This window comes from Stegodyphus dumicola, chromosome 12 (genome assembly GCF_044657685.1).
Source record: "Stegodyphus dumicola isolate Sdum_Otavi_A_Nest chromosome 12, ASM4465768v1".
Classification (NCBI taxonomy): Eukaryota; Metazoa; Arthropoda; class Arachnida; order Araneae; family Eresidae; genus Stegodyphus; species Stegodyphus dumicola.
Window position 1 is genome coordinate 101,423,443 of NC_140779.1, and position 27,982 is coordinate 101,451,424.

Consider the following 27,982-nt stretch of genomic DNA (forward strand, 5'->3'; position numbering starts at 1 on the left):
TTTTAAATTACAATGAGATAATATGAAATTTATTGCTATTATAAACATATATGTACAAAGATTCAGCTAGTATAATTCATCAACACTTTAAAGGTGCTGAGAATTGTACAAAAAATATTTCATTATGGTCTGCATGCTTCATGATATACATCAAGATTGCGAACATCTCTCCAGGTAGGGGGCATATTGTTATGAAGGCGATTACCACACCTGCGACAAGGAGAAGTGAACAATGTGTTGTAACTTCGAAGCCAGGTCTGAAAATATAAATAATAAAATTAATAATACAGTAATATAAAAATAATAAATAGAAATGCACAATTCAATAATATATAACACAAAATATATTAAATTACATGCATTATTAAAATGTACATTTTAATTTAATTCATTAAATATTCACAGTATCTGACCCAAAACTGCTGAAAAAAACTTGCTAAATAATATGATTCTTTTAAGGATGTTAACCTACTATCAGATGCTTAACTGCGACTTATTGCAAGAAAATCTAGATGCATGGCAGGAGAGTATTGTGAAATGTAAAAAGATAGCATCTAAAAAACTAGCACATCATGTTTTAGTTACTCAATTGCAGTGAGGTGTTTTCACTTGGCAACAATTTAGATATGGAATTAAAAATTACCTGGTAAGATGATGAGGTATGATATAAGTAAACCATTTTTACAAAATTCTGGGCAATAAACATTTACAGAATCCAAAGCCTGAATACCTGAATTCAAACAGCTGTCTCCTTCATAATCCATCAAATTTATATTACAGGGAACTTTGCTGCTGCATATCATGAATTTTCATTAGGGAAATGCTGCTGAATACCCCTCTCCCCAAAAATTGCATTTAATGAATGGAAGTTAGAATTAACATATTTGAAAGTTGCAGTATTTGCATATTAATACATTAAATAACATATAAAATAATGAAAACCACATAATAAAATTTAAAATTTTTAGATTGTGTCTGAAATTAAAGTTTTTTTACTTTGAATTACAGTCAGAATTTGGTTTTGCTTTATTTATGCAGATCACATTAAAATTTCTGACTATAATCAATAAATCAATTATTGATTATACTGCATCGGCACTCGCTGCCCGGCTGTCAACTCGATCGACTCCGCACGGACTGACTAACTCGAGACACTATCTCGCGCTCTATGTGAGGCACACACTGACTCGCCCTCTCGACGAGGCACTCTCCCGATACTAACAAACTCACACTCTAGACGAGGCTCTCTCTATCAGCTCGCTAGGCCAGGCACACACAATAACTGACTGCAGACCAGCAGGATATCTATGGCTTTCGGCTTGTGTTCGAGAACATTCTGGACTAAACCGGTAAGAATTCGTTCCAGAAGGTTCTCCATTCATCCACGGTATATTGCAATTTTGTAGCAAAAGGGGCGATTTCTCGCCAAATGCGGCAACCCTAAAACTGCTTTGTGGGGAAGCCATCTTATCGAGCCTGTACATTTTGTAACAATATTATTATTTTGAAATCTTAAATAAATTCTATAATACGGTAGTAGAGAAAAATTGTAAAAATAACAATAATTAAAAACAATCTACAATAATATTTTCACTTGTTTATTTAATTATTTTTTATAGTATTTCTTACCATAAAAGACCTCACTGCAAGATCTGGAAGATGAGGCGAATAAAAATGTAGCATTGCAGCATTTGCATGATCTGTTACCTAAAAAATAAAATAAAACATGTACTTTTACCATTTTTTACTTAATAAAATAAAAAAAATTCTTATAAACAATAACCATATCTAAAATACTACTAACTACCTGAGGTAATGCTTAAATACTATTTAATTAATTAAGACCCATTTAGCCCCATAAAATAGATTAAAATCATGAAGAAAGCAACAATTTTGTTTTTAACAAAAGCATTACATACCTTTTGGAAGACTTTATACCGAGATCCTGACCACATGTCAAGCTATATAAATATAATAATAAAAAATAATCAGTTTGAAATCCAATAAATTACATCATCCAAATACCATAAAGCAATTACAAAATCAGTACTAAATTTTTAAAAAATTCTTCAATAAATCTGCAGGTCATAAATAGATGAAAAAACAGCATACTGGATATGGCTTAGCATGTTTTACTTATTCGTTTTTGTTCTAGCAGTATCAAAAACCTTTCCACTAAATTAAGCAAACATACAATATAATTTAATTGCACTGCAATATAGTTTTTTATTACAAGGGCTATAAAATTATATTTTAGTTCTAGTAATTCTGGTTTGTTTACACAGATTTATATTTTACATTACTGGAATCAATAAAATTTATGTTAACATGAACCGACATCAAAACATTTCATTAACTCGTTGATAAAAAGATTTTGAACAGCGATATATAGTAAATTTTTACAATGTGCAATAGTGAGAAAAATAATCATTCTAGGAATTTTATATGCAGAGTTCTTTATCAGTACACGTCCAATTACTTCAAGTTATCTTGTTAGAGAGAGACAGGAAGGGAATTAATTTAGAAGTCAAACAACAAAAATCAGGGCTATATTTTTAAATTTTCACAGGACTAGTTTCAATGATTTTACCGAACTATCAGCCTCAGCTGCCAAAGTGCAAAAGAATGAGAAAAGATATGGTGATTAGATCAGATAAGAATGGCTGGACTGGAGTTAAGCTACTGGCGCCATCTGTTGATAAAACGAGAACTACAAACATAATTTCCTTAAAGGCCGAAGGCAACGATGGATTGGAATTAAGGCCATTAAACTAGAACAGAAAGATTTTTTTTAATGTGAAATGCTTCTGAAAAATCTAATTTACCAATGTGAGATGTTTTTTGAATAATTTTAGCTGAAGAAAAATTGAAAGTGTGATTGTCACACCAACAATGCTAGGCAACAGAAGACAGTACAGTGTTTTTTGTACAGTGTTTCCTATTTTCTAAGATATGCCTCATATCCTGCGAAATAAAATCCGGGGAAACTTGAGAATGAAAATGATCTCGGATCAACATAAATTTCTCCACATTATCTTCCGCAAATTATTTTACAAACAAATCAGTAAGCTTTGAAAGGTGTTCCATGAAAAGGGACAGCAATTTTTGTAGAAAACAATTTTATTAGAAGCTGTGTATTGGTACAATGTACAAAAACAATCTTGAGCATCACCATTCAGTTTTCTTATCCATAACTGCAGTGTTTTATTAATCATTAAAATTTTTTCTACAAGTTTCATATACTGCCCTGCACAGACAGATTCAAGACATTTGATTTGTCATATAGCTTGCACTAATGTGCTAGTTTCAGCAAAAAGTCCGATTTGGCAAAATATATGGAGATTGCATGAACGTCCTCTTGCAGAAAAATATGAATTTCTTGATGCAGCTCAAACTCAAAAAGACAGGACATTACCACATGAAAGCCATTATGAACTGCAATAGTATAGTAGCGGCGTGTGTTCAGTTTCTAAGCCGTCAATATAGCTTTTTGAAAAATCTTGTTTTCAGAAGTCTAAATTTTAAGTAAGTTTACTATGGGTATGGTATGTTCTAATGTCAAATTCAACTGAAGACTAAGCGACTTTGAACCAGGTGCTTCCAAGCAGATACTGCAACAGGATTGCTTCCCTGTAGATAATCCAATGGATCCCCACAGTATGCAATGTTTTTCTGCAAATAAGTGCCCACAATCCTTCATAGCAACCGGATATTGATCGAGCACCATTAGTACATATATAGATGCCAAATATAGCGATCTTGTGACAGGAAGTAACAGGTGCAAAAAATGTACAAGAATAATCAAGTACATATTTGACGTAAAATATAAAAGTTATTATAAACTGAAAGAACTAAATGATAAAATAAAATGGTGCTTTAAAAAGCAAAATCCAGAGCAAGAATTACTTTAGATTAAAAGGAGATATAAAAATGTCAAAAATAAATAAATAAAATAAAAAAATAAATATAATTATATAAACAACTGAAATATAAATATTGAGAATAAATTTAGGAACTATTATTTTATGAAATAGAATAAAAATTAATGAAAAATATTAATGAAAGAATAATTAATGAAAAATACTGCCCAAGAGTTCAACGCAACTGCATCCATAGCCTTACCTCACAGGGCACACTTTGGGAATCCCTGGTTTAAACCAAATTCAAAATAAATATTTTATGTTCTTCTTATATGCATCATTTTAATTTAACATAAGCAGGCCATCAAAGAAAAACAATTTTTATTTGTAGTATAGTAGTGCTATAGTACACACACAAATAGTTTGTATAATAGCTAAAGTCTGTTGCTTTAAAATGGCTGCTTTATGATCCTAACTCATATCATCATCAACACACAGCAATTATTTTCTCTACATCACTTGAAGCCAGTTTAAGTTGGCTTTCATTTGTGAGCTTTTCATGATGTGAAGCACGCTAAATGGAAATGAAGTGAATGGAAAAAAGTAAGTGACTCGTCATTTTTTCCAAGGCTTTCCCATGGTTACAAGTCAAATTGGACAAAAAGTAATCTCGAAGTTTTTACTTCAAAGTAACATACTATAGTCAAGGAGAATGAAGTGCCTCTCCAAGGTCTTTAGTCATGTGACTATATAAATGTACACTCTATAACAAAAAAATTGACACACCAAGGAGTGTCCGATGGAGACAAAAATTGGTGAATAAGAAGATTATGTACAGAATAGATAATGATTAAAATTTCAGAACAATTGAATGATTCATTTCAGAGTTTCATAGTTACGAGCTAAATAAGGTATTAGCCCACCTATAGCGTGGCTACAAATGGCAAAGACTGATAAAGCTCCCGAATGGTCTCCTGCGGTACTTCTTGCCAAATTTACTCCAATTGTCGGGCTAGGTCATCAACACTCCCTGGTAGATGCAGTCACCTTTCCATCACATCCCAAATATGCTCGATGGGAGAGAGATCTTTCAATCTGGCTGCCAAGGAAGTGTTTGACAAGCTATAAGACAGTTTATAGCAACATTTGCCGTATGTGGTCTGGCATTATCTTGCTGAAAAATAAGGCCAGGGTACTGCAAAAGGAATGGTAGCAAAACAGGTCTCAGAATATTGTTGACGTACCGCTGTGCTATAAGTGTGCCTCTAATGATGACCGAAGGGATGCGGCTATCAAGAGAAATGGCACCCCAGACCACAACTCCTGCTTGAGGGTCTGTGTGGCATGCAATTGTGAAAGAATCATTGGCAAGCTGCCCTGTGCATCTCCAGATACATCTTCGATGATCATCACGACACAGTTGAAAGCGGGATTCATCACTAATGACTATACCTCTCCAGTCAACATCATTCCAACCTCATCAAGGCCAAGCGTCACTGTAATCTGGGTTGACAGTGTGCAGAAGTGATTGACAGGTGACGTAATGGTCGGTACGACAGTATATTTTACTCTATCAGCCGTCTGTGAATAGTCATGGTGGACACACGTGTGCGGGTCGCACGTCTGATAATTGATAGTGATGAATCAGGTGCTGTGACAGCTCATCTGACAATCACTCTGTCCTACCGATCTATCGAGACCCTAGGTCGACTGCTACCATCATGATGCTGAAATCCCATTGACCACCCATTTTTGCCAGCATCTTCTAATCAGCGCATTGCTTCAACTCATATCACGAGCAATTCCCCAATTTGCCCAACCTGCCTCTTTCAATCCAATGATACGACCTCTTTCAAACTCTAACAGTTGCTCGTAATGAGCTCGAATCCTGTGGCGAGGCATTTCTTCAGTCATTGAATGGTATCCTAAATTGCAATACAACAGAAATTTTTAACAACAGCTACAAAACAGCTCCTTATGTACATCTGCTGCATATGCAGTTCCGATACACTGGAGATCGCACTATTCATTCATACACAAACTTATGCCTTTGCATCTTCAGAAGGCATTTAGTATGTAGCTCTATTCTTTTCATAGTGAAAGAATCTTTAGTGAAATTCGTGCAAAGACAAATTTATCAATTTTACTGAAATTCAATAAACTGTTAAGTTTACCAAAATTTAATATTTTTTGTATTAATAATAATTGAGATATTTTTTGCTAGCTCTTATATGTCACACACTTCCTCTGTAAACAAAATGAAAAGGAACGCAACTTCTTCGGAACTTAAAAATTCAAATTTTAAATCATCTTTCAAAAAAAGCTGCTATGTCTGTATGAAAGCATTTTGGTGTATGCGAAGCTACCATAAGAACTATTAAGAAAAATGAAGCTACAATTAGGAATTTGGCATGTTCTGGGACAAAAATAAAAGTTAAATAATCATCATACACAAGGAATACTGTCAAGAAAAAAAAAAAATGTAATACGTTCTGGTAAAAAGGGTAGAAGGTAAGTCGCAAAAAAGAATATAAATAGATAAAAATATCAAGTAAACAATACTAAAAATTTATGGATAGATTAAAGAAAAGCCAAACACCTCATCTCATTTAAACTGAAAATATGAACTTTCTACAAACATAGGTTGGATTACAGGGTTTCTTAAAAGGTATGCTTTTTATAATATAAAAATTAAAGGTGAAACTGCTTCTGCAGATGAATTGACTGCTAAAGTATTCCTGCAGAAACTTTATAAAATTACTGAAGATGGAAGGTGCACTTCTGATTGAGACAAAATGCAGACAAAAATGGTCTATTTTGGAAATTAATGCCAAACAATAGGTACAGAACAAACTTGCAGAAAAAATTTTGATGGTTTTAGGTAGCTAAATATCATGTGACCTTGTTATTTTGCTTCAGCACTTCAGAAGATCGTACGTTAAAACCACTGTTGGTAAATTGAGCCCTAAACCCACATTCAGTGAAAGCTGTAGATATAAATAAACTTCTTGTTTATCGAATGGTACACAAGGCTTGAGTGATCATTGCTATCTTCACAGAATGGTTCACGAATGTTTCATCGGCAAAGTCAACATTATATGAGAACTGTTAAAAAAAAAGACCAAACTTTTTAAACTACATGCCAACAGCTGAACACAATGTGCTTTGGCCACTGTGTATACCTAGCAGCATATCTTGCTAACACATGGCTTTCTATTGGGTGCAGAGCAGATCTATGCATTATTTGTCCAGTAACTATCAATTCTGTGAGATCATCCATAAGCAGCTGACTAGACTACAACTACAACAACAAAACAAAAAAAAAAAAAAAAAAAAAAAGAGCAGAAGAATAAAGGGAAAAAAGGGTGAGAGGAAGAGCTGAAGGAACAATGCATCTATGTGAAATTTGGTGTTAAACTGGGGAAAACTTCTAACAGATACATTTCAAATGCTTAACCAAGTATTCAAAGATAACTGCATCAGCCAAATTGAGTACTATGAAAAAGGGCAGAAGTTCGGTGGCTGAAGATCTAAGGAGTGGACAGTCTTCCACATCAATAGACTAACAACACATTTAGAGTACACTATGAATTTGTACCATGTGATCAGACAGTAAACGAGGAAGCTACCTGAGAATTTTAACACAACTGAGAGATGATGCGCATAGGAAGAGAACTGAGGAGAAAATTGGTTATGAAAGCTGCAACATGATAATGTTCCAGCTCATACACTGCTCAATGTTACCAATTATTTAACAAACCATCATAATTCTGTTGTGCCCCACCCATCCTATTCTCTGGACTTAGCCCAAGGAAGACTTTTTTCTCTTTTCCAACTTAAAACCACTTTGAAAAAGTGTCATTTCCACTTTATACAGGAAATTCAGGAAACTGCGATGACACTACTAGACATTAATGAAAAAAGTGATTTCCAGCAGGCATTCCAAAAGTGGAAGAAACAACTGCAACAGTGTATTGACACTACAACTTTGAAAGGGATAGTGGTTGAAAATTTTTATAAATAGCAATAAAGCAAGAACATTAAAGGTTTGGTCCATTTTTTTCAACAATCCTTGTATGAATGTGAAAAGTCACAAATAATGCAAATTGGATAAGTTGGCAGCCATGGAAACATACCTATCATGAAAATCTACAATTACATGGAGTAAAAAGAAAAATAGAAAGTAATTAAAATTTTTTATTTTAAACTTACTTTGTCATTTTCAGTATAAAAGTCTTCATTGTAACCCTTTACAACAACCCACTCTATAATCAGACCTCTAAGAATCACAAGTGCTTTCAATGTTCGTGCTAAAGAAATCTGAAAATCAGACAAACATTATTTTAATAATAGCCAAACACTCTAAAACTGATTTCATTAAAAAAAAAAATTAAAAAAATGAAGGCATTCAAAAGAAGGCCCTTTTTGAAAAACACTCTTTTCAAGATCGAAATGGTAAATTTCAAATGCATAATATTCAGATCACTTTCTGAAAATTTCACAATATCAGAATTAACATTTAATATGAAGTAGATGATGAAATCATATAAAATACATGTGATTTTTATTCAATAAATGTTTTGTACTTTATTATTTCATTCCAAAAATATTAACATAAATTTTATAATATAAATATTAGCTTCATAGACCATTTAAAAATGTGTCAAAATGATTCAGTTTTGTATTTCTTTCAGTTCGGTTTAGAGCTAATTTATTACAAATTTTAGCAAAATTCAAGAAATGTTCATCGCTTCAAAATGTTTAAGATAAATACAACAATTATAGATAATTAATCTGGGCAATCATAATCTAATATAATGCAGAAATAGTTGGATTCTTTTAATTTATGCATGATTTTTTGTTTTAGCCTTTCCTAATATTAAGTTTAATAACTCACTTAAGACGTTAAATCCTGGATAATAATTCTCTTTTTAAGGAGAAGGAATGCTTTATTTTTAAATTTATTTAAATGACCTTTGTGATGTATGGGTGATACCAACTAACGAGATACATAGAGGGCATTACCTCTCAATCTAAGATGTGCTAAAAGTTTAGTTTCCAGGAAGGGGGACTGACATAGAGGTCATAGAAAGTGAAGGCTCATGGGAGCCATTAGTTAAACAAAATTAACTTACATTAATTTAATGTACATATTTCAATTATTAGTAGTGTAGTTTTATTGATCTAGTGTTTAGTTTTTGTGTGCAACAAACATTTACGAAATTTTAAAAATACGAAGAAGGGTGGATCATTTCTCTATGACGCACATGAAGTCATTACAACTTTGATTACTGAATAAAATTTTGAGATGCTATTACTTTAAACATGCTCCATAATTGTACAAGCACGAACATAGATGAGGACATAATTGTTTTTCATCAAATGTCTGATAAGTATGATACTTTTCTCAAGTTGAAATTAACATAAAAAGTAAAATGCTTCATTTACATAGTACCCATTTTAATCTTAAATCTGTGCTATCCTTCTGAGCATACCATTTCCAGGCAATGCTTCAATTGCCTAATACAATATGAAAACTGCACAACTAACTCTGCTTATCAAATAAGCATATATAACATACACATAGAAGGTGTGATGGTAAATTTCTTTACTTGGAACGTATTTTGAATTACCATATTTTTAGCGAGTATTTTCCCCTTCTTTGCTTTTAAGCACCAAGCACTGAAAATGCTAAAAACAGTCTCATAATTTTCCCTTTCCTTCAATGCATCCTCCCTTAAATTTTAAAACAGATTCATCAACAAAATGATTATTTCTGTCTAACATTAAAAAAAAAACATTAAATAAATTAAATATCCATATCTAAATTACACATGAAATACACTCAGATAATTGCATATCAACAGAAAATTAAGCAATAAAAATAAAACTTCATAAATGACTACAATGAGATTGCAGACAACCCTTGCAAATTACCTATGAAGGTAACATTGAACCTTTCCCTTCTAACTACTGAACTTTATGCTAGCCTACAAGAACAACCCATCAGAGCAAAGCAAACACAGATTGACATTCAGTCTACTGATTTGGCCAAATTGGCTACACATTCACATTCTTTAATTATTTATGTATGATCTGAGGCCTAAGGAGTAGCAATAACAACAAAAAGAACACATGAGATTCAAGTTACAGGGAAGTAGAAATGATGATATTAGATAATGTAATGTTGTATTTATTAGTATGTATTTTTATAGATATATAGATTTCTTTTAAACACATAATATTGTGATAGTTGCTTGTAATTTATCCGTAAGTATTTTTCATTTATTATGTTCTTACTGTAACTATGTCTTTCATAAATAAAATTATTTGCACAATTTTCTTCTCTTGATTTTTGGACGAAAATATAAGTGAAAATTAAGGCATTTTTACTTAAAGTTGGCTTTTTTACGATGAAACTGCAGGACTGGAAATAAAATTACAGGAGATAAATGTGAAAGAAGTAAATTCTATGTGAAAGAAAATTGCGACGTTGTGGGCAGAGGATTACTAGTATCCATTTTATAAAAGTTCCGAACCTGAATTAGATCATCTGAGCTTTCCGTTTCATCATTATCACTAGGGAATTCTGATAAAGAACTTTTGCAGGACAACCAGAATCATTTATAGAAAATCCAGATTCCCTATCTGATCGAATATCAGAATTACATTCCATTACGAGATATTTACCCATCATTCTTTTATTTCATGACAAAATCGGGAAGAAACACTGTTCGCAAAACCTAATACACTAAACATGTGGAAATAAACTCATTGAATTTCTCCACATAATGAAAAGCAGTAAAAACTGTCTTTTGAACTGGTTTTACAATCCAATCTCCCTTAGACCATAAAAGATATTTATTAGAAACAGTGCAAAGTAAAAAATGTGAAAAAGGCCTGGAAAATCAGTGGATTGGTGTAGGAAAATACACTGCCCGAGCTCTGTACAGACAAATAAAAAAGCCCCTTTTTGCAGCACCCGAACAGTGTTCAGGAAAAACAGTTAAGTGGTTAATAAGAGCATACAGGTTTATCAGTATATTTATTAACTATTCTAAATATTACCTAGGATTAGTAACCTGAATACTACTAATCCAAGTTCAGGACAATACATATTGCAAAATCATATTAGGATGTATCAAACTTACATAATTTCTCAAAATTTTTTTCCCCTCTTAATTTAACTTTTCCTCTCATACATTTCAATTTTCACCCAGAGTCAAATTGAAAAAGAAACATTCTAACACAAAAATTTTAATTAGGCAAATAAGTAAAGCTTAGTTAAACAGCAAAAAAGATTTGCTTCTGAAGAAGATCCTGTAACGATGTTTCATTCAAAATCTATGTCAAACTAAGGTTGCATTTTTGCCTAATTTTAATTTCTCCTAGAAATGAGAAAACACTTTTCACAAAAGTGATTACTTCTTAGAATTTCTCATTAACCCTTCAAAATCCTAACCATTCATCTACTCTTTTTTATTCAATAAAGATTGAAAAGGATGGGTGATCTCTTTTTCTTTCTGAAACTGCAAAGTAATTAAACTGGCTTAGACTATATACCTAAAGAGTACTTTGGGAGGGATTTTAAAAGGTTAGGCAGACAACCTAACCAATTCAACTTTTCTTTTCTCCATGCTCTCTTCAGGTCTTCAGCAATAATTTTAATCTCCTTTTTTCGTTTTTAGAGTTCAGAACTCGAGGTAATTCTGCAGTAAAGTGAAATCAGTTTGCATAATTTCTTTGAAGATGTCAATACTTTAGATTAATTTTTTATATTTTTGGGACATAAACATGGAGAGATGGTTACAGTTATACAGTACAAAGTCCGTAATCTGGACTTCGGCGGTTCCGGATTATAGAACATCAATTTAAATCTGGTAAGATAGCATACAGAAATTATACAATTAAAAATATGAAACCATAATTTCTGAAATAAAGAGCAATTATGATCTAGAGAGTATCAAAATTTACAAAAAAAAAAAAAAAAAAAAAAAAAAAAAAAAAAAAAAAAAAAGAAGAGTTTAATATTTATTTGTTTACTTTAGTAAACATTCTATCAATGTAAGTTGTTTAAGTTGCTTCGTTTTTTTTTGTGCTAATACTTTCTCTTTAATTCTATAAACAGACATAATTTCTTGTTCAGTTACAAAGTTCCACTGTTTAAATTCTGTAATTGCTGTGTCGAGAATACAGACTAACTTGTCCATCGAAATTTTTCATTTTCAATAATGTTCTCCGTTACTTTCTTCCCTATCGGAAGTGTGCATGGGTAAACACTTCACTGGCTTTATGCGCATGCTTAGTGGACGCGCACATCAAACGCGCATGCACAGGTTTGTGGTTTTGAGGTCCGGATTATAGATCATTCCGGATAATGGACATCCGGATTACGGACTTTGTACTGTATTTCAAAATTTAATTCATAAATGCTAAAATAAGTTGAGATGAATGACATGAAACCTATTGGAAGGCAGTCTGGAGTTCAAACGAATCTAGTCAAGTAGGAAAAAAAGAATTGTCCTTATTATCAAATAATGAGGAATCTAGATCTATGTATGTTCTTTGCACTGTTGGAAAATGGTGGCACCTAGAATCAAAAAAATTACACACACACACACACACAAAAAAAAAAAAAAAAAAAAAAAAAAAGAAGAGAGAGAGAGAACTTTTTTGATGAGATTTTGAAACCTACAACTGAATAATATCTACCAATAACAACAATTTAAATATCAGATGTAAATTTTTGAATATTTACTTACTAACAAGACCGTAGATGATCCGCAGGGTCTGAGAACTTGGATTTGCATATCAGAAAAAAGTCGACTCAACTGTGAGGTGACAGCATCAACATTCCTACAACAAATTACAAGGAATTAAAAAATCATTACAGACCACACACACATAAAAAAAGAAAAAAAAAATGTGAAAAAAGTTGGTTATAAAATACAGCAGAAATAATTAAATAATTTTATGATATAAATTAAAATTTAGAAAAGCAGTTTTATACAATTAAACAAATACTTTACTCATTACAAATTGAAATAATGATAATGACAATTTTTAAAAAATAAATATATAAAATAGCAAATCATAACACACCAAAAACTGAAAATTAAAGCAAATCATGACAAAGTGAAATGTTTTCATTATCATTTTTACTTCCTTGTACGAAGTAAAGGATGTACAGCCAAAAGTCATTAATTCAGACACCCATAATCCGGAATGATCTATAATCCGGACCTCAAAGCTACAAACTTTCTGCGCATGCGTTGCATCGACGCACAAGACCTTTACGGCTGCGAATATGCGTGTGCGCATGCGTGTTTAATGTATAACGAATGGTATAAGCTAAGCTAAAATTATCTAATTCAGTTAATGTTGGAGATTGCGTTGTTCCCGAATCTTCGAATTGGATCCGGCTTATTATTTTTTGCAGACTAGATTAGAGCAATTTTATAAAAGTAAGCTTAAACTTTCGATTATGTCAAATAGAATTTCCGATATATATTTACTAATATGTAAAGGATCTACAAAGCGAAAATATGTTTCGAAGTCCATTAAACAAAAAGTGGAATTACTGGAAAAAAATGGATAAAGACATATCCTTCGTTTCTCTAACCATTCCGAAATCTGTTTATCAATTTCACGCTGCTCTGGGGGGGGGGACGGCGCGGCACGCAATGCGTTGGAAGTTGATCTGTCAGCACTATCCTTATCTTCAGGGCAGATGTTTTTATTTTATTTGGCTTATAATTCCTTACTAAATGTAGTATTTCATCTTGATGTACTCCGTCTTTGATATGATTTAAATCAAATTCCTCATCAATATAATTCGCTTCCGATAGTGAAGAAAGTGACACAGAGGTTATTGAAAACGAAAAAATTTCGATTGACAAATTAGTCGGTATTCTCAACACAGCAATTATAGGACTTGAACATCAGAACTTTGTAACTGAACAAGAAATTATGTCTGCTTATAGAATTAAAGAGAAAGTATTATCACACAAAACGAAGCAACTTAAACAACTTACATTGAAAGAAATGTTTAATAAAGTAAACAAATAAATATTAAGCTTTTTTCTTTTTGTAAATTTTGATACCCTTTAGATCATAATTGTTCTTTATTTCATAAATTACGGTTTCATATTTTTAATTTTATAATTTCTGCACACCATCTTACCAGATTTAAACTGATGATCTATAATCCGGAATCACCAAAGTCCCGACGAGTCCGGATTAACGACTTTTGACTGTATTGTAATTGCGAAAAATTTTGGTTAACTTATTTCAATGAAAATATCCATTTTGACCACTCTCAATTCCATTTGAATGATGTTTTTGTGTTACATATGTACATACAGACAGAATAAAAGACTCCTTTTCCCAAAATGGATTTAAAGTGGATTCAGAAGAGATTCTTTTTGATGTCTGTATGTACATATCTCACACAGCCACAGAACATTGAAATTTTGTATATGAAACTGCTATAACTTGTAGTGTACACCTCCCTTTGGTTACAATCGGCCGCAAAAAAAAGTATATAAATTTATATAAACTTCCACTTTGTTACTCGGCTCGGTGAGCTAAATTTTTTTAATCTTACGTGCATTTTTTGCTTTAATTATTAATAATTTCATGTTATTCATTGACTGAATAATATTGTTCTTATGTTCCAGTTAAAGTTTTTATGCCTTTAGTTAATCTGCATGCAATAGTAGAATTATCAATAATTTAAAAGTTGTTTAAGTTCCACTAAGCCTAATGATGCCTCCATTTGTCTACATTTGAAATTTAGTGACATAGTTAATTCAGTTTCTGTACTAACTTTAGTGTCTTTTTGCCAAGTGGGGCCAAAAGTTTTGTGCATTGAAAAATCTGTCTTTCTGTTTAATTTTAATTAATTTAAACTCCAATTTTAATTGTAAAAATTATTTTTAAATGGTTTTTATTCTAGTTGGTGTGTTAGCTTTTTCTGCATTTTGTAATTTTTAATGAAGCTGTTTTAAGTGTTAACATATTTTTTCCTTGCCACAAAGTGAAATGCCGCTGAATTGAATGAATCAGAAATATATGTCTAATGAAATTCGAGGAAATAGGTTTAAATGAAATGAAACAAAAAATGTGCATAATTTGATAGGCCATACAAGGAAGTCATGTGGTATCTTTGATGTGGCTATCATATCAAATGTTAGGATTTTAACTACAACAAAGCACACATGTTGATTTCCATTTGAAAGAAGTTTTACTAAAGATTTTCTAATGGAACATTCATATTTGCATTACACAATATGAAAACTTCATGAAATCCTATAAGCTAGCCCATTCATTTGCCAAGAACAAAATCTAAAGAAATAATAGTTTTAGGCCTTAATTTTGTGTATATTTCATATCATAACTATTACCACCAAACCAAGGAACAGTATGACAGATTTCCAGACCTGCCGATCTGAGTACATAAAAGACATAGTAGAATGTCAGTTACAGCCATCTTGCAATGAACAAGAACTTGTTGCAATTACAGAACATCAGCAGTAAATTCTGCAGGATGCTGTTTAACGTTTATGTCAGCAACTTTAGACTAAAAATTTTTATACATTGCTGCTACCAAGCCGAGCGGGATTAACTAAAATATACACATGCTTAGGGGACATTGGATAAGGAGCACAACAAAAACGTCATTAGGAACTCAAAGAAAACATCAAAAAAATTTTTATTTAAAAAAAGAAACAAAATTCAAATTCAGAAAACAAAAAAATTGACTTACGGAGGAGGTATGTTGTGACCACTGGGTTGGGGTCGGCGTATTCGTTTTGCTTGTAAAATAGGGCTAATATTTGAGCGTTTTAGAGAATTCTGAGTGAGAATAGCACATGCATGATTACTGTGCTCGTAAACCTATAATAAAAAAAGATAAAATAAGTAAAGCACTATAAAATGCTTCTTAATCACTGAATTACTGCACAATTAAGCAGGATATCTAAATTCTATAAATTGATTAACTGCCCATTTTGAATTACAAAATGCACATATAATATTTTCATGATAAATTAAACCTTCCTTTCTTCATATACTCATAATTATCTGTTTTGTTTAAAAGATACTTAAAACTAAATCATTTTAAATTTTAAAAAAAGGTGCATACTATCCCAATGACCGTGAAACTGTCATTAAGCAGTGACATTTAGCACCAATTATGGATATGTGTGACATAACAACACACTCATAACACCTGTGCTTTCATTTCATGAAATTCAGATCGATTCTTATCATGTTTGCTTTTAAGAGTAAGGATATAAATTAAATGTTATTGCTGTGCTTTTCTTGCATTGTGGGAAAAAAATGATTAACATTTAGGACTTGCATATGTGTGTAATACAGATAAATATTATAATAAGATGACTTAGAGATTAAGCTGCAATGAATTTACAATGGTTCTCTGCATTATAACTTTCAAAAACTTTATTGTATAGTCAGAAAGATGACACCTGGAGGAGACACTTGTAGACATATGTGGCTGAATTGAACATAATTTTTATTGCTGCATACAAGCTAATTATCGAAGCATATTCTTCATCACATATGATCATGGGAGTAATATGCACCCCACAATTTTATATAGTTACATTTATTAGATAATGGCGTAGTTAGCAGCACAATAAAGCAAAAGGAGTGAAGTAGCATCTTGAGTGCAAGAGAGCTTAAGCTAAAATTGTGCAGTTATCCAGTATGAAAGCTCACCAAGAGAAGGTTTTGGTTTAGATTAGAAATTAGTCCTCAAAATTTTAAATTCAGGTTCCAAATATGCCACATCATCAGCATTATACAAGCCATGCAAGATGGACTGATCTAGAAGTGATGCAGTCCAGAAAAGTTCTTACTTTTTTTTAGAATAGAGAGGAGAAATTATGGGATTACTGCTAGTTTAAATTATAATTTTGATTTACATATTTTATACCACATATATACATATATATATTTACATACAGTCAATCTTGCCATTAGGAAACATTCAACAGACTAAGGCATTTGTTTATTAGGGAATTTTTACTATAGGGGGTCGATATTCGTAAATAATTTTATTTTATACTTTGGAGATTTCAGTATGAATTAATTATAATAAACCGTGGGTGAAAGACTTAATGTTATGATCTACTGAGAATGTTAGATAAGATGTTTTAACGAAGTTTGGGTCTTGCTTCTTAATGCAACTACCTTAAAAGAAGTTGCTAACTTTGCCAACAATGTACCACACTCTGGCAACCATACACATAACAAGTCTTCAATTTAGGTATGTTGCCATTTTTGTGTGTTCTTGGTATTTACGTAATAGAGCAACTACCTTAGTAAAAGTAAATTTTCAGATTGTGCCAATCATAATGCACATAACAGTTCTACAGGAAATAGTGCGTATAATAGTTCTTCAGTTTTAGCAAGCAATGTCGCTACTTTTGTGTATGCTCTTTATATTGTATTAAAAGTTCTCAAAGAAAAATTGGGATATATTTTATCTTGAACTTGATTTCAAAATATGCTGTTGTGAAATTCATCTGGCAGCGAAAGAAATTGTGATCTTATGGCTTTGAATGGGTTTGTCAAAAGAAAGGTTCATGCAAGATATGCCACCAACAGTCAGGCATATGGAGGATATTTTTTACTCTTATTTTTGTGAATTTATGAGGTGATGGCAGTACGCATATTCTAGTTCAGATAATTTTAGAAATTTTTTGGATGCTGCTAAAGAATTTTGTGTGCCACAGACTGAAGATGCAGAAATTTCTAAATATGGTAAGTCAATATTTCCTTTTCGTAGTGCGTATATGCGATAACATGCATTTCCTTTTTTATGGCGGTGGTGTATTTAATTACGGCAAAGCACACTAGGGCTATCTGCCTAAGGAGAGGGATGCCTTCGTGGAGGACTTTCTATGGGAAATTGGCTCGTATACACGTTACACATAGGGAAAACCACGAAAACACCCATGCAGCCAGCTCGTTCACGGGATTCGAACCTCGGACCGAACTACCAGTGTTCAGCAACTTTACCACTCGGCCGCTGGTGAACTCCTTTTTTATGTTATTTCCTTGTGTGATTTAAAATGCAGTTTACTGAGCTTTCATAAGCTACAAATTTTGTTCAATTTTGGTGATGAGTAACTTTGTTTTAACATTATATGATGTCATCATTTTCCTGATTTTTTTTAAAGTGAAAATAGATCGATGAGTACATGGACAAAGTCAAGAGAGTACGCAATGCCGAGTTTGCACAATTCTCTGATTTTTTTAAGAGAAAATAGCTTGATGAGTACATTAACACTGAGTTTGTGCATTCTTTGACTTGTTATTTTTGTTTTGTGTAGCACTCGGCTTGAAATTGTCCCTTGCTGGTCAATCGCCAAAAATCGGCAATTTTCGCCAAGGGGCACCCTACCATGAATAAATATATTTTTACCTAAACAAGTTTAGTTACATGTTAAATGTAGGGAATTTTTGGTTTTATGAATACGTATAAATTACAGGACAAGTTTGCAAAAATCAAAAGTTTGCAAACTGCAGTTCTATTTAAAAAGCCATAATTTTCCCCCATAACTAACATAACAGTGTGTAAAAATATGTATTTATTAATTTGTCAGAAAGCAGATATTTTTGAAGAGCCTAATCTTCAAAGAGATAAAAAGACTCTGGCCATGTTTTTAAACCTCACAAAGCTGCAGCAGAAGTTCTAACCAGAAAAAAGTTTTAAAAACAAATATAATACATATTTAAAAATTAAAAAACATATACATTATAAAATTTTATAAAAAATACTTGAGATAATGTATCAAAAAGGCCTTACTTTATCAAACCAACGGTAGGATTTTATTAGCTCAGTATATAAAGGTGTTTTTTCATAAGCTGGATCTTGGCTAAGCAAACCAGAATTTCCTAAAGTAAGAGGCGAGTTTGGGGATCCCAATAATGTAGATGCTGTCTCGAGGTCTCTTAAAAATAAAAATTAAAATATATATATAAATTACACTTGAATATTGATCAAAAGCAAGAATATAAGAAAAACACAAAACTAAATCCAAAAAATGCATGTTAAATATAATTTTTTATTCATAAAGAAACAATTTTTGAATATTATCAAATACTTCAAGTAAACTAAAAAGAACTTCATATTTTTTTAATTAATGTGATCATTTATAAACATAAATAATTCTTGTTGAACTTACCCCATACACAGAAAGTATACTTTTATGACATACAGATTTTAAAAAACTTTTCTATGTTGTACCAATATTTTTTCAGGGAAGGGGCAAAAGCAAGAGAGAAAACAAGCATTTTCTTTCTATTCTTCCAACCTCCTAATTTTAACTGTTAACTCATTTGGTACTTCAGTATTAAAGCGGACACCACTTATGTTTAGGCAAAACATTTCAACATCTAAAATTTTAATATTAAAAAACAGCATGGCAATCTTCAAAAATTGAAAAACAACAAGAGAACATTCAGAGTTTTCCCATAAGGGAGTGAGTACTTTTGTAACCACTGAGTTTTTTTTATAAAAGCACGAGTAGCTTTAGAATAATTCAACATTTTCCTTCAGGGCATAAGTAGCTTTAGAACAATTCAATGCCTTCCATCATGCCATGATTAGCTTTATAGTAATTCGCTGCTTTCCATCAATGCACAAGCAGTTTTAAAACAATTCATCATTTTCCCATAAGGGTGCACGTAAATTTAGTAAGGATGAGTATTTTCCATAAGGGAATGAGTAGCTTTAGAACAATTCAGTGTTTTCCCATAAGGACACGAGCAGCTTTACAATGATTCAGCATTTTTTCATAAGGGTGTGTGTATAGCTTTACAGCAATTAAGCATTTTTGCATATAAGCTGATCTCCATAATTTAAAAAAAAGTTCCAAAAATCATTGGTTTATACATGGAAATCTATATATATATAAAGAAGAATATCTGATTGTATGTTTGCAATTAAGAAATCAGAGATTATATCAATTAAGGAATTATAATTAAGATATTAGGATATAATAATTATCAGAAATATTGATTAAAAACTCTGCAAACACTAATTTTTAACCTCATTTTTCCAAGTGGTAGCAGTCTCTCACACTGCAGATAAAAATCTGCTTTATTTCGAGAAGTGTTGCAACTGTTTCAAATCGCAGAGTTTTTTAATAAAAAATTAAGTTTTCCAATGAAATAAAAATACCATTGCCAAACAGTAAATACATTATTCCCAATTTTAAAAATTTGTGAAAAGCCATTTTGACTGTTCCCATCTTCATATGACTTTAATCAGCCAAGATATTAATTAAAACTCTGAAAACACTAATTTTCACACTCATTTTTCCAAGTGGCAACAGTCTTGAGTGTTGGATATAAAATTGAAAAACAACAATAAGAGAACATTCAGAGTTTTCCCATGAGGGAGTGAGTAGTTTTGTAACCACTGAGTTTTTTCATAAAAGCACGAGTAGCTTTAGAATAATTCAACATTTTCCTTCAGGGCATAAGTAGCTTTAGAACAATTCAATGCCTTCCATCAGGGCATGATTAGCTTTATAGTAATTCGCTGATTTCCATCAAAGCAGAAGCAGTTTTAAAACAATCCATCACTTTCCATAAGGGTGCACTTTAATTAATATCAATCATTTTCATTTTGAAAAGTGTTGCTACTGCTTGCTTTCAAATCGTAGAGTTTGTTAATAAAAAATTTGTAAGTTTTACACAATCTATATATATATATATAAAGAAGAATGTTTGTTTATGTGTTTGTTCATTTGCATTATTGATTTCTGATCAATTATGATAAATTTTTTTGCCGCATTTAATCGACTAAAATTGAATATAGGTGAAATATTCGATGGAACTTGAGCTTTTACAATTATTTGATTCGAAAGACAAAAATCTTTAAAAACTCTGTGCCATGGTTGCTGATATGAGAGAGAATTAGCTTATTTTTCTATAGAAAATTTTTATGTGGTTTCCATATCTCATCAAACTGAAAAATATATGACTATGAATAAATACTATTTTTTGCATCATTATTAGAGGATTACAGGGAACTTTTCTTATATACGCCCTCACTTGGCAACAAATTTCGCTTGGTTTCTTGCCAAATATTTGGCGAGAAATTCCATGGTACCATATTACTATTTAAATTTTTTGTCTGCATTTCGAATTTTAAGCCTAAAATGTCTCCCAAAACGTGCTTTTCACACATGCAAAAACCACGTTTTGAACACTAAATTTAAGCTAAAAATCCAAAACAAAAACAAAAAATTTACATAGCAAAAACGTAAAGTTTCTAACCAAAAATATTTGACAAGAATCCGTGTACACAGCGATATGTTTTAACTTCAAAAAACATCTACGAATTGCACAATCTACGCAATGAACAAATCTACAAACTACACACACCTTGCTTTAATAAATTAACATAACAACAATAAATTTCAAAGAATACCATGTACACAGCATCCTGTTTAAACTTTAAAAAAAAAATCTACGAATTGCACAATCTAGGCATTGCACACAAATCAACAAAATAAACTAAAATAATTAAAATTACAAACAATTCAAAAAACAACAACATAAATTCATAGTAAAAAAACAATGAACATAACATCCTACAAAATAAAAACAGTAAAATAAAATGCACTTATAATAATACATTTGTTAATAAAATTTCGCCATTCACACAACATCTGTGAACAAAAGTGCCACGATTTTGCTATATCACACGTCTTTCTGCGATTCAAAATTTTGAAAGTAACAATAAAAACTTCCTCCAAAGTTAACTTACTACATGAAAACCACTATCCAAATCTTAAACTCTGCTGATAGCTACATACCTTACCAGTAAGCATTTAACTGCAAATCCACACAAGAACTATCAGAAAAACCCTTCTTCGTCTGAGTTCTCATAGCAGCTCCGCATTTCGGACTCCGTTTTAAAAGTCCCACAGAAATTTTAATAATACACTTCGATCCTCATAAACACACCCATGAACAAAAGACTCGTTAACAACTCCAACATCTTACCTTTTAATACTAAATTTACTTTCCATACAATCTAAAATACACGAGTGAAATCTTGCCACCACGTCTATCATTGCAACATAGGCCATTTCAAAATATGCACGACACGAACCAACAAGCAATTAAACCACTGCAGCAAAAGAGTTCAGTTTCAACGTCAAAAGGCTTGCCATACAAACAACATCATCCTCAAAACCACCGCAGAGCACCGTAATTGTAAACCAGCGCAGAGCATATATCGGCACATTTGGTGATCTTAGGGCGACTATAAGAGTAGAGCCAATTACAGCGGTATCATTCTTTCTGTTAGATGTTTCTGTTAGTCTGTTACTGTCAATCTAACTTAACTGGCATCGGTAATTCTGCTAGTACAGTACAAAGTTCGAAATACAGACTCATCGAGACTTCGGCGATTCCAGATTTGGGATTTTTCTGGATATTAGATCATCAATTTAAATCTGGTAAGATGACATGCAGAAATTATACAATTAAAAATATGAAATTGTAACTTATGAAATAAAGAGCAATTATGATCTAAAGGTTATCAACATTTATTAAAATAAACAGCTTAATATTTGTTTACTTTTTAAACATTTCCTTCAATGCAAGTTGTTTAAGTTGCTTCATTTTTTATGCTAATACTTTCTCTTTAATTTTATAAACAGACATAATTTCTTGTTCAAAGTTCCTGTAATTGCTGTGTCGAGAATACGAAAAGTTTGCATTATAAAAAACTTCTCATCCCTTAATTTTACCCAAATTCCAAAAATTTTGTCTTCCCTAAATTCTGCCGTCCGGTGCCGTCATATTCTGCTGCCGCTTATGGGTTTATGGTGAATAACATATCAGTTATTCTTAATTAATATAGCACTAAATGTAATCTTTTGGTCTATGAGTTTTAATGACAAAATCTATTTTTAGCATATGAAAAGAAATTTTTGTTGAATTTTTCCTCGTTAACATTTCTTAAGCGCATTTAAAAATCTAATCATTGCCAAGCCTAATGTTAGCTTAAAAGGTTGCCATACTCTTGTTATTCAATTACTAATATAAAAAAAAGTTTAGACATCACTGCATGAGTTATTACTGAAGCTGTCACGTATTGATAAACATGTGGTGATGAAAGCAAAATATAATAAATAATATGCAGTGATGAAAGCAAAACGTAATTGCCAGGTTGGCGTCAGGGATATAAAATAGGTGAATGTTTCAGTTTGAAATGTATGCCAAGCAGACACTCAGCTATGGAGCCAAATTATTAATCTCACAAATTTATGTTTATTTAGTGCCTAAGTAAAATTAAGAATTGGAATTTTTAAGTGGAAATCTCAACGTGGTTTATTATGGAAGGAAAAATAAAATGCGCATGCGTGAAGCATACAAAAAAAAAAAAAAAAATGTTTGTGGCTTTGAGGTCCGGATTTTAGATCATTCCGGATAATGGACGTCTGGATTTTGGACTTTGTACTGTATAAGATATTTTAAATCTTTATCAGACTTTGTTCTACATTATCAGATAGAACAAAAATTCACTTTGCAATCCAATAGGGCCTAAAAGACTTTCTATAGTTTAGATAATTTTAGGAAGTTTTTGGATGCTATTAAGAAATTTTGTTCGACTTAAGACATGTTAATTCGTAAATAAGGATATTTCCTTTGTGTAGTGCAAAGATGAATTTCCTTTATGTTATTTCATTGTTGGATTTAAAATGTAGTTTAATGAGATTATATATTTTTTTGTTGGCTGCTCCTTTGACTTTTTAAGCACATATAGTTCAATGTGTACATGGACAAAGTCAAAGGAGTGTGCAATGCCTAGTTTGTGCAATTCTCTGTGTTTTTTAAAATAGGTCGATGTGCACATGGATAAAGCACTAAAACTCAAGGGATTTGCAATGCCTAGTTTGTGCAATTCTCTGATGTTTTTTAAAATAGGTCGATGTGTACATGGATAAAGCACTAAAACTCAAGGGAGTGCACAATGCAAAGTTTGTGCAATTCTCTGATTTTTTTTTAAGTAAAAATAAGTCAATGTGTACATGGATACCGAGTTTGTGCAATTCTTTGCCTTGTTATTTTGACTCTGTGTAGCGGCGGTTTTTGGCACAAAAATTGCCGCTACACAAATTTTCGCCCAAAAAAATTTTAAAGTCAATTCTTAGGTCAAGAAAGAAAAATTTTATTTTAGTTACTTTTTATTAACATTATTAACTTTAATATGTGAAAAAACTGTATTAACATCAAGTGTCATCCACTAGAAGTTTAAAAAAGTGTATTTGAACTTGAGTGGATGAATAAAATGTATTTTATTAACAACTGAAAATTTGAGCAAGATACAGGGAGAGTGTGAGCTAATAGTAGGAATTTAAAAAAATTGTTGCAAGGTTATCTTTCTACTAATATTTTTGACAATCCAAATAATATGTTAAGTAATCTTTATTAAAATCAAACTAGCAAGTTGGAATGAAAAAAAAAAATTCATTTAGTTTAAGTAAAAGCATATGTTTAGACAAAAGGAAGTATTTCTAGAGTTTTCCCAGCAATTCACAGATATGTACAAGTTTTAAAATTTTCAGAAAAGAAAAATATTTCTTCATGGTCTTTTAATGAAAATAATTGTGGTAATTTTATAAATGAACAACAAATAACGGATAAAAACAGAGCACTCAAAACAATAAACAGACATGAAATATGAAAAGCAGAACAATTTGAGTGAATATTTTATTAACAGTAACTTAGCAAAAATTCAACGACCAACCCCTCACCATCCTACACGTTTTCTTTCTACAGCATTTTTTTTTAAAATCTTTGGATTATGGTAACTTGGTGGTTTTTTGGCGAAAATTTGGTGACCAACCTGGCTACAGCAACCTGCTAGTTTTTGTTTGGACGCCATTTTGTTTGCACAAAGTAAAGGCATGTTTTATTTTATTTTTTTTTGCCCTTCAGCATTTTTTTTCCAACTATCTGCTAGCCGAATTACGCTTATGCTAGAACTTTTATGGAACAAAAGTGCTTAATCATGATGAAGATTAGGTGCGAAATTGGCAGAAAGTGCAGAATTGCTTGCCGTGTTTTTAAGAATTGCACATACACGGTATCCATGTACACATCGACCTATTTTCACTTCAAAAATGTCCCAGAATTGCAAAAAAATGGCATTGCGCACACTCTTGACTTTATTCATGTACACTGCTAAAGTCCTAGCTGGTAACCTTTATCGCCTTACCAAAATGTTGCCAAACTACCTGTTACCATATTCCAAAGATTAGCCTTTTTCTTTTTTATTCTTAGCCAAATTTGTTTCCAATAGGACTTTTCTAGTTTCTTACTGTTACTACTGAAATGTAAATGTTTACCTTTGAAACAGAGATGAAAAATACAAGATAAAATGTTTAAAAACACCTAAATTAACTGAAATACCGATGGAAATTTTTCACTGAAAGTGAGACAAAGTACTTTTTGGGGAAAGTGGGGGTTGCTACATTTTTCTTGTTTTGATTCCGAGCCAAGTTACATTTATGACACAATTTTTCCACTTTCATGCTTTACATTTGAAATACAGACTAAAAATATTTTCTGAAGATGTTTCAAAACACCTAAATTAGCTAAAATAGCAAAACAAATACATATAGAAATCTCTTTTCTCCAGAACAAATTGATATGCGTAACATTTAAATAAGCTTTAAAATAAATTAGAAGAATTCTGGGCTAATCTTTGGAATATGGTAACAGGTAGTTTGACGACGTTTTGGTAAGGCGATAAAGGTTACTAGGTAGCACTTTAGCAATAATCAGAGAAGTATACAGTTCGAATCACAGATTATTTTGTCTCAGAGAAATGAGAGATCATGAGACATGTCATGTAACATTTTCCGGAAAATTCAATCGTGATTTCAGCTAATAAGCACTTAGAAACAATTTCGCTGCTAAAGTGCAGAATCACCCACTTATTTGTTTGGCGCTTTTTACAAGAGTAAGAAGAATTGGATTTTTGTCAATTTTCTTTGACTTTTTAAGTGAAAATAAGTCAATGTGTACATGGATAAAGTCAAGTGTGTGCGCAATGCCATTTTTGTGCAATTCTGGAATTTTTTTTAAGGGAAAATAGGTCGACGTGTACACGGATACCGCGTATGTGCAATTCTTAAAAACACACGAAGCAGAGGGCGATTCTGCACCTTCTCCTAATTTCACACCTAATCTTCGTCATGATTAAGCACTTTTGTTCCATAAAAGTTCTAGCATAAGCGTAATTTGGCTAGCAGATTGTTGGAAAAAATGTTGAGTAAAAAAAACAAAAAAAACATGTCTACTTCGTGAAAAAAAAGTGGCGTCCCCCAAAAAAACTAACTAGCAGGTTGCTGTAGTGGGGTTGGTCGCCAAATTTTCGCCAAGTTACCATAATCCAAAAATTCACCGAATTCTGAACAAAAATGTAGCAAATTATGGTGAAATTTCAAAATAGAGATGAGAGAGAGCATGTATGAAAATATCCAACAGTTAAAAAATATGCATATTTATGTACAGTTATTATGCTCATATTAATTTTCAAGGTTGAAATATACATATGAGATAAATAAATAGTAAAAAAAAAATAGAATAAAAATTAGTATGATGAAATCTGTGATGCAAACATTAATGGATGAAAATTAAATTAATAAAAAATGACTGAAAGTATATATCTTGGTTATTTAAAACATAGAACTTATTCTGCATATGTTTATGTATGTAAAATTGTCGCTCCAAAACTCTCAAATTACAGCTGATCATCTTCCAACTCTTATCATTAAAAATTCATTCCCAAATCACCCATTACCATATTCTGAAGATCAACCTAATTTGATTATAATTCGAATACTTTCAGGTTTGATTTTGTATGTCATAAAACATATGTAAACTTCACTGGCAAAGCTTAAGAGGAATGATATTATTATACATGACATTTTAAGGTTTGGTTTATTTGATTATGACAAAGCACTCAAGGGCTAACCGTCTTAAGGGAGGGATGCCTTCGTGGAGGACTTTTTAAGGGAAACTGGCTCGTATACACGTTACACATGGGGAAAACCACGAAAACACCCATGCAGCCAGCCCGTTCACGGGATTCAAACCTCGGACCGAACTACCAGTGTTCAGCGAAGTTACGGCTCGGCCGCTGGTGGGCCTTCATGACATTTTAAGAGAAATTGCTTTATATTCACATTATACTGAGAAAAATCATAAAAACAGCTATGCAGCCAGCACATCAAACTAGGATTCAAAACCAAGTTCCAGTGCTAATATGAAGTATTTTAGAAATTCTGGTGCTTGCTATTCACTTTGCGCAATGAAAGTATAAATTTCATCATGGCAGTAAATGAATTGAGTATGACAGTACGAATGAATTCAACCGTTCTCCACTGTCTCAAAATTTGGATACCTATTAGACTGACTACAACAACTGCCTTTTCTTGACAGCAATGCGTAAAATATCTAGAAGCTATAACAAGGTTAATTTATTTATTTTTCTTTACAGCTCTCCAGTTTTTAATTCGCGAACATGCGAAATATCGCTTTTAATACGCTCAAATAGTTATCATTTGTCTACGATATGGTTGAGATACGTTTCGGCGTGGAAAAAATTTCAATAATGGTTCAAATATTTTAACGACTGACAACTCATCACTCTGAATGCAAACTTACAGCCATTAACGCAATTAAATACTTCAGAAAATGGTTACAACTTCCGATACTTTAAAAACCATACATATGATTTTTAAAAGAATTTTAAATATACGTATTTTAAAATAATTCCAAAAGGTGAGAAACTTGATATTTCAATGACCTAAATATAAATTAAGAAATACAGTATATCATTACCGCATCCGTGATCTAACATTTGTCAACAGATTTTGCACTTCACTGATAAATTTTTCACGTTCTTCATCACCATAGGCAGCTGTAGCTCCATCACCGAGAAATTTGAAAACTTCTAATACAGTACTCCGTAAAGATTTTATAGCTTTTAATCCTGAATGCAAAGCATCCAAATTCACAGCCCCCGCTTCCACCATAACGGCGAATACTAAACAAAT

At 31.8% G+C, this 27,982-nt stretch overlaps 1 protein-coding gene across 1 annotated transcript; it reads right to left on the reverse strand.

Annotated features, from left to right (window-relative positions):
• Window positions 1-27,978, reverse strand: MED27 (mediator complex subunit 27). Its single transcript, XM_035362846.2, has 8 exons — window positions 27,768-27,978; window positions 18,697-18,841; window positions 15,628-15,758; window positions 12,623-12,716; window positions 8,073-8,180; window positions 1,920-1,961; window positions 1,630-1,707; window positions 1-257 (listed from the first exon to the last, which is right to left on the reverse strand). The coding sequence occupies exons 1-8, from the start codon at window positions 27,959-27,961 to the stop codon at window positions 123-125; spliced, it is 927 nt and encodes a 308-aa protein (XP_035218737.1). The 5' UTR covers window positions 27,962-27,978; the 3' UTR covers window positions 1-122.
• Between the last annotated feature and the right edge of the window lie 4 nt (window positions 27,979-27,982).